Here is an 8,593-nt window from a genome sequence, read left to right as displayed (position 1 = left end):
GCCTGAGTGAGAAGAACCAGGAGCAGCAGTGACAACTGCCATCCAGGGCCAGGGAAGTGGAGGCAGGGCTGTCCCTGGGGTCTGCTGGCCAGCCAGCCTAGCTAGATGGGTGAGAGCCAGCTGATAACTTCTTAGTAAAAACAACATTTTGTCTGTTCTCAACAATTTCCACATGAGCACTGTATTTGATGTTATCCATCCCCGCCCTGTGGGCTAAGTTCTTGATAGAAAATGGAGTGGAAATACATATTCAAAGGAAGAACATGCCTTGAATTCATGACTATTAAAGAACAAGTTTGTGTAGTTTTAAAATGGGTCCTAGGGTATCATGTCACTAGAATAACTAAGTTACGTTAGAATAGAGTGCCAGGTATTAATGAGAATCATTTGTGGTTGTTCCAGTATGGTCCCTGAAAGATAATTGGTCATTTACAAAAATAATTATGTACGATTTTAGATGTGACTGAACATTACAACGAGGTGAGTGTACTTGAACTAAGGAGGAATATACTTAAGGAAAGTTGGAAAGCTTTTATCTTGACCTTTCGAAGTGATTGCTTTCATATTTAGATCAGAAAAGCTCAACTTTTAAAATTTCAGGCCCAAAGCACAGAGTGAAGTTCTAGAAACAACAGCATTTTCTGTAAAATGCTGTTTAAACAACAGCATTTCCGAAGCTGTCTCCTAGTTTTGTAGTTAGATCTGTGACAAACCCTGAAATGCCCTCATGCCGACACAGCTACAAGTTCCATTCCAAAAGTGTCACCAGGCGCCATGACTTCCCTGCTGAAGGACAACATCCTCTCTCTCATGTTTCCCAGGATGAGGGAGCCGTGATCTCACAGATCTCAGACATTCCTAACAGGGACGGCCACGCAACGGATGAAGAGAAACTGGCTTCTACATCGTGTAGTCAAAAGTCAGCAGCGGCTGAGGTGAAAGGTGAGCCAGGGGAGGACACGAGTACTGTGAATGCTTGATGCCAGCATGCTTGGTGTTCCGTCTCTCCTGTAAGCCGCGAGCGTTGCTGGAAGGCCCAGTCCCCTGAGGAACAGTTAGCGCTTACCACATCTGTACTTTCTTCACTGTAAGAGATACAGAAGTGCTTACCGCGTTATAGGCACAGACACTGTCGTGCCCAGAGGGTGCAGATTGAATTTATCTGTCGTTTTGCATCAGTCTGGTCAACCTTAAAGTATTGTGGCCTATAAATATGTCCTTCGTGTGGCCTTCTGGGATAGCTATGCTCGTTGTTTAGCTCCCAGCTATTATAACGCGGAGGTTGTAGTGCTTGCCTGTGTTGGCCTAACTCAATGCTCTGCCTGTCGCTTGCTCTCTGGCAGCCTGCTTCTCACCGTCCTTCAGAGAAGCTACGGTGCTGAGTATGTTGATCCGGTCACCTGATGAGAAACTGGTGTCTCTGTCCAGGTTTTGCAAGGTTCATAGCTGAGATCTGTGTGTAGCACAAGTGAGACCAAGAGAAAATCACAAATTTATCTTAAGTAAAGTTCTTTTTGTTTGAGTGTTTGTGTCTCTGCACTGCTGGGATTCGAACCCAGGGCTCTTGTGTATGCCAGGTGAGCATTCTGCCACCTACCCATATCCCCTTGATTTTGTTGAGTCTGACTTGCTGTATAGCCCAGGGTGGCTTGAAGTTCAGCATTCTCCTGCCTCTGTCAGTGGAGTATTTGTAGGTATGTCTCATCATGACTTCATTAAAGTAAGTTTTACAAAGTACAAGAACCTTCTAAAGCAAAGACCAAATAGTAAAGAATATGGTTTGGTCTTGAATTTTTTTTTTTACACTAACTGAAACTAATTATTATTATTACTATTATTATTATTATTATTATTATTATTATTATTATTATTATTATCTCTATAGCTCTGGCTGGCCTAGAACACTCATGTAGATCAGACTGGTCTCAAATGTATAGCAGTCCTCCAGCCCCTACTTCCCAAGTACTGGAACTTCAGGGCTTATGTCACCATGCCCAGTGTCTTAGCTACTTTTACCATGACAATAACACCACAACCAAAACAACTTATAAAAGTTGTTCTGAGTTCGAGGCCAGCCTGATCTACAGAGTGAGTTCCAGGACAGCCAGTGCTACACAGAGAAACCCTGTCTCGAAAAAACCAAAAAGAAAAAGAAAGAAAGAAAGAAAGCCTTTTCCTTCTATATTTGGGGAGTCGTGGCTCCAGAGGGTTTGAGTCCATGACCGTCATGATGTGGTGGGGAGCATGGCAGCAGGCAGGGCTCTGGAAAAGTAGCTGAGAGTTTGTAGACAGGAACCACACACAAGCTGGGAGAGAGGGAACTAACTAGGAATAGCTGGATTTCTGAAACCCCGGGGGGGGGGGGTGTCAAAACCCTCCTCCAGCAAGGTCACACCTCCTAATCCTTCCCAAACTGTCCCACCAGCTGGGAACCAGGTTTAAATAGATGAGCCTCAGGAGCCATTCTTACTGACCTTCCCCTTCCTCTCTGGCCCCCAAAGGCTTGTAGCCATGTCATAATGCAGAAGTAATCTAGTTCAACTCCAAAAGTCCCTGTAGTCTTTCAGTCTCAAGACTGTTTTAAAATCCCAAGTGTCTTCTGAGGCTCAGGGCAATCTCTTCATTGTAACTCACTGTAAAATCAAAGAAACAAACGACATACTTCCAACATCCAGTGCAAAGAGTATATGTTACCATTCCAACAGGGAGGAAGGCACTGAGGAGATGGCAGACTCCAGTCTGTAGTTCCACATCCCATGCCAGAGGGGCTGATGGCTCTTCCCTGGCAACACCCAAGGGTTGGGCGGCTCCTTTCTGTCTGCAGCTCTCCTCTGCAGATATGCCACTCCCGGCTGAGGTGCCTGCAGCATCTTGAGGCTCCAGCTCACTTCAGGCTTCACTTTCACAGCTTCCCGTGGAGGCCTCTCAGGGCCTCCTGCAAGGATTCCTCTGCTACACAGCTGACCTCAGTGGCTTTCCTTAGCCCCTGTGGAAGGTTATAGAACCCCTTTACTCCTGTATTTTTCATGATTCCAAAGCCGGTGATGCCAGATTGTGCCGCTTGCTTGGAATGGCACCTGGCCCCCTCCCTGAATGAATTACATCAGCATAAGCTTTGATTTACTGATGCCTTAAAAGAAACAATAGCACCTTAGGTTTTTTTCTTTTTACAAGCTGCAGGATTAGCCAGCTAGGATCTCACTGTAAAAGGGCTTTGTTCCATTTCTCCCCTTACCATGGCTCCAGCATTAAATTTCCTGGTGTCCCTTTTCTCCCCAAACTATACATTTTGTATTCCTTTCTGCCGCACTTTTCTCTTATCATAGATCTGCATAAGAGGGGTCACTAATGACCACGTGGCATAATCCATATTAGGCTGTGCTGAAATCTTCTCTGCCAGTAAAACTAATCCATAACATGTCAGTTTGCCCTCAGGCAGATTTTTTACGAGGGTAAAAGCAGCCATGTTCATTGCCTAAGTGTCACAAGCATGGTTTCTAGGCCAGCTGCTATATTGTTCCCTCTGAAGCCTTGTGAGCTGGGGCTCCCTGTAGAGGCCTCATTGCTCCCAGCACTTGTTTTCCAAGCTCTGACTGTAATGGCCTTCTAAGCCCCCTTTACAGTGTTGAGCCACTTTCCTAGGCCAAAGTCCCATGGTGTTCCACAGTCTTCCACACGGCCAACATGGTCAGACCCGTCTCAGCAAAAACCCGCAATACCAGCTTCTGGGTTAGGCTGCTGCAGTCAGTGAGCGGTACCTGTGAAATCCTAAACGTACTAGCCAAGAACCGAGACTAACCTGGCCCAGCACCTCTTATTGTAGGGTGCTTACGTTAACTCTGGAAGAAAGGCCATCTGTAGGTCCCATGCCACACATGTGCTCTTTAACTTTGCTCACTAAAAGTTAGAACTGTGGGCTAGACAGAAAATGGTATTAAAGATTTGACTCTTGGTAAGTAACAGTTTAATGTGTGAGGCTTTATATATAGAAACATAAAACCCCATGACCTGCTGCTAACCCAGGAGAGCAGGTGGAAAGTCACTCCCTGTAGGCTCTTCCCTGTGCCCCACCTCAGTTTCTACTGTGTTCATGTCTATGCTTATCTGATGCCTGAGACAGATAGCTTGCGAAGAGGAAGGAGTTAAAGTAAAACAGATTTAACCGAACTGTTATGACACTCCAGTAGTGTTTTAAGTAAATATTGAGTGAAGTAGTGTTTAAATATTGGAACAAGGAGATATTTAGCTTTATTTTTTTATGGGCTTTTAAAATTTTTTTCTTTATTGATGTAGTGTCGTCTCCAGCTGTGTCTTGCCTCACCCCCTACCCCCAGGACTCAAAGGAAACCAGATAGAAAGAAAGGTGTGAAGGCATAAAGAGGCTTGATTTTCAGGCTTGAATTTTAGGATTATTTTATTTGCTACATTAGTTATAGTGTGAGGTTGTCCTCCTGACCTCCTGAGGCAGAATTAAAATGTTCTCTTAGTAGAATTCAGCATTAAGTTTCTGCTTTCTGAGGCCAGGTTTGGTAACAGCTCACATGCTAAACTTCCAACGGACACAAGAGGGCAGACTGGCCATTCCTTCTGCCTGTGGGTGGCCAGCTCATGGCCAGCCAGCACTTTGCAAGCCTGCCTTCTTGTGGACTTTTAACAGCAAACAAGAGTTCAAGAAAGAGAACGCCAGGACACCTCCTAGACATCTTGAGGTTCTGTGTTGGGATGTTCTGGGCCTGAAGCTGCCTAGTCTTCACCGGGAATGAAGGGACCCACTCCTTGGGCTAAGTATAAAAATGACTTTCTATGTTTCAGGCATAGAAAAGGAGACATGCCAGAAGATGGAGAAAGAGGAGCTGGCTGTGCATGTAAGTCCCCAAGTGTGGAGGGTTGGGGTAGCCTGGGTTTCTTTCCGTGTTTGGGAGCCCGTGGTCATTTGATAAATTCTAGTTAATATTAGGTGATAAGGAGGGGAAGACATATTTGGTTGCCTAGATGGCTCCACAGGCAGAGTGCCAGCTGCCTGAGCCTGGCCACCAGAGTTCAATTCTCCAAACCCACAGAAGGGTGGAAGGAGAGGATGAACTCCACGCAGTTGTCTTCTGACCTCTGTATGTGCGCCATGGTACACATGCCTACTTACACATGCATATATGTTATATGCAGTTTCTTCATCCACAGAACTCACTGTTTGTGCCTGATGTTCTTTACAACAACCACTAGCCCCATGTGACTACTAGTAGCTTGAACTGTTGCTCCTAATCGAGGTAGATGCCTTGTATAATGTGAAATACAACCAGCCTTTGAGGACTTGGTATATAAAAAGGGAATATTTAGTTAAGTGTTCCAGTAACTTCTTATACTGACGCCTAATAAAATAACATTTTGGATATGTTGGGTTAAATGTACTATTAAAATCAAAGCTGGAATAGTAGCTCACACCTTGTAATTCAGTTCTTGGGAGGCTGCAGTGGGAATAATGGCCCCAAGTTGAAGACCTTCCAAGATTCCAGAGCAAGTATCTTAGTTGCTTTTCCATCACTGTGACTAAACACTACAAACAGGGCAAACTGTAGGGAAAGGGGCTTGTTTGGGGCGAACAGTCCCAGAGTCAGGGATGATGGAACGGAGGGGTGGGGTACTGTCCATGAGGGTGGAGCAGAGCACAGGTAGTGGGCAGCGGGTAGCTGGAGCTCACGCCCTCCCCTAGTGACACACCACTTCCATCAAGGCTGAACCCTCCTAGAGAGCCATCTGAAATCCTTGGGTAAGTTTCAGCATTGCTCACCTAATCTCCCTTGTCTGGAACCAGCTCCAGCTCAGGCCCCGACTCTTCCTTTTTTTGTTTATTTGTTTGTTTTTGGTTTTTTTGGATTTTTTTGAGACAGGGTTTCTCTGTATAGCCCTGGCTGTCCTGGAACTCACTCTGTTGACAGCTGGCCTCAAAATCAGAAATCCGCCTGCCTCTGCCTCCCAAGTGCTGGAATTAAAGGCATGCACCACCACCGCCTGGCAAGTCTTCCTTAATCCATGATGGGTTTCTCAGCCTTTGTCCGCAGAGACCTCAGCAGTTTTTTTCTTGAGACGAGGGTTTCCCTGTATAAACCTGGCTGTCCTGGAGTTCGCTGTGTAGACCAAGTTGACCTTGAACTCAGAGATCCTCCTGCCCCTGCCTCCTAATCTTTGGGTTAAAGGGGTGGGCTACCATGCCTGGATGACCTCAATGGTTTTTAAGAGTGATGGCCAGTTATTACTATTTTTTCTTTTATCATGTGTGTATATGTATGCATGTGTCTGTATGTGCATACATGTATGTAGATGCACACACATGTGTATATATATGCCTATGGAGGCCCAAAGTTGATACAAAGACTTTTCTTTTTTCCTTTATATATTTTTTGAGACAGGGTTGGTCTGTGTAGCCCTGGCTATCCTAGACCTTGCTCTGTAGACCTGGCTGGCTGTAAACTCAAGAGATCCACTTGCCTCTGCCTTCTGAGTGCTGGGATTAAAAGCATGGATCACCACTGCCCACCAAATATCACATAGATTTGCCATGTCTGCCTATTTAGGCATGGAAGTTGGTAATGCACATTAGAATCGTTGCCAAAAATAATTGAACAGATCCACACGAGTCATCTAATGTAAATGGAAGGGTTACCAATGTTCTTGAAAAAAAATTATTTGCATGGGACACATTCCCAGAAAACACCAGAAAAGTGAGGCATTGGAACATGCTTCCTTTTTGTCTGGGATTCTCTGGTAACAGACCTCTTGACAAGTACATCCTTCCTTTGCATAGGAAGAAAGCCTCCCTAAGGGATCTCTCTGCTCCTCCTACCTAAGCTCGCCCCGGTAGTCATTGGATTCATTCTCACTAGTAAATACTGTAACCAGATCGCTTATCTAAAGCCCCCCTTCCTGTTTCTTCTTCAAGCACAGTTTTGAGGGTTTGATCCTTTATGGGTGAGGAGGTTCCTCTCCTTTGGTGAGGGCATTTGGAATTACGTAGCTGGAGACTGACCACGTTACATACGGCCTGTCCCACAGGAGCTGCTGGAGTCCTCTTCAGAAAAGGCCCCTGTGTCTGTGGCCTGTGGGGGAGAGAGCCCCCTGGATGGGATCTGCCTCAGCGAAGCAGACAAGACTGCCGTGCTCACATTGATCAGAGAAGAGGTAGAGTTGTTCTCTTTCTGCCTGCAGAAGGAACCGTCTCTGTTGACTTACCTCCCCTCAGTCTGGAGGCTCCCATTCTCTGTGGCCTGTGTGGCTCACAGAAAGGGCTCCCGTAGACTTCAGCAGTGGTGCTGGTGTTCACCGAGCTGACGTGCTGAGGTAGTCGTGACCCGTGCACTTCTCTGTCCCCTGCTTTGCCACGTGTGCCCGTGCCTAAGAATTGTGGACGTTTAGCAATGGAACCAATCCTTAGTTGAAGTTTCAACATTGCTCACCTAATCTTCTTGTCTGGAACTAGCTCCGCATACCTTTAAGGTCAGCGCCCCAGTTTATGTTCTGTGTCCTGAAGCGCTTCTATTCCGAGTGCTGATGGTCCCGCTCTTGGATGGCTGCCTTACTCATCTGCTGTGCTTCTGTGCTGTCGTTGGCATTTAAGTTTGGAGTTTAAGATTCCATATTGTTTTAAGAATAATAGTTTTTCTTTTGTAGTACAATGTAAGCCGGACAAGCATTTCAGTTACAGGTCTTTCAGAGCTTTCTGAAATAATGTTGCGCCGGTGGTTGGGGATGCCAGGTAGTCCAGTGGTCAGCATTTGGGAGCTGTGTTCAGGAGAAACCGTCTTGTTGGCGAGAAGAATCGCTGTGTCCTTCTCCCAAGAGTCAAGCTAGGAGGTGACTCGTAATACTCCCAAGGAAAGCTGTGGCTGAAGCACCTAGGGCAGCCTCCGGGTTCTTTTTTTTTTTTTTTAAGATTTATTTTTATTTTTTGTTTATGTCTACATCTAGTGCCCACAGCAATCAGAGGGGAGCATCCGATCCCCAAAGCTGGAGTTGATGCAGTTGTGAGCTGCTGTGTGGGTCCTTTGCAAGAGCAGCCATTCCTTCAGTCTCATCTTTCATTCTTGAGATCCTTAATATAAACATAGACATGGATGTGCCAGTTAGGAAGAAGGGAGCACCTAGGGAGGACGGTGAGAGGAGAGCACTGGGTGTCCTTTCCATCCCTGTGCTGGACAAGTAGAACTGAGATATGGAGAGGAGGTTTCTCCTCGGATATGAAGCCAGCTTCTGGTCAGAGTAGCAGGATCTGCCTGTACTGATGGTCACACAGTGGGGTGCACCCCGACGCCCTTTACTCTAATTCAGTTCTTATCAAGCGCTGAGAAATGACTAAAAATGTCAATTGAATATCTTGTGCTAGACTTGGTCATGTGTTATTTTTCAGTTACCAATTGATTGAAGAGGTAAAACAAAGCTCTATTTTAATCTAGATAATCACTAAAGAGATTGAAGCAAATGAATGGAAGAAGAAATACGAAGAGACCCGAGAAGAAGTCCTGGAGATGAGGTTAGACTGGCTGGGGGCGGGGCTTAGGGGTGAGGTTAGACTGGCTGGGGGCGGGGCTTGGAGATGAGGTTA

The 8,593-nt window shown here is 45.9% G+C and overlaps 1 protein-coding gene across 7 annotated transcripts in view; it reads left to right on the top strand.

Annotated features, from left to right (window-relative positions):
- Tacc1 (transforming acidic coiled-coil containing protein 1) overlaps window positions 1–8,593 on the top strand; it is a 93,306-nt gene that overhangs the window by 69,777 nt on the left and 14,936 nt on the right. For all 7 annotated transcript variants that reach the window (XM_031339343.1, XM_031339347.1, XM_031339344.1 and 4 more), the window contains 4 exons: window positions 822–942; window positions 4,813–4,865; window positions 7,048–7,173; window positions 8,445–8,521. In XM_031339343.1, the coding sequence (XP_031195203.1) occupies window positions 822–942; window positions 4,813–4,865; window positions 7,048–7,173; window positions 8,445–8,521 (377 nt within the window). The remainder of the gene's footprint in view (window positions 1–821; window positions 943–4,812; window positions 4,866–7,047; window positions 7,174–8,444; window positions 8,522–8,593) is intronic.

Source organism: Mastomys coucha, unplaced genomic scaffold (assembly GCF_008632895.1).
Source record: "Mastomys coucha isolate ucsf_1 unplaced genomic scaffold, UCSF_Mcou_1 pScaffold22, whole genome shotgun sequence".
NCBI lineage: Eukaryota > Metazoa > Chordata > Mammalia > Rodentia > Muridae > Mastomys > Mastomys coucha.
Note: the sequence above shows the minus strand (reverse complement) of the source record. Positions and strands in the feature narration are given on the sequence as shown.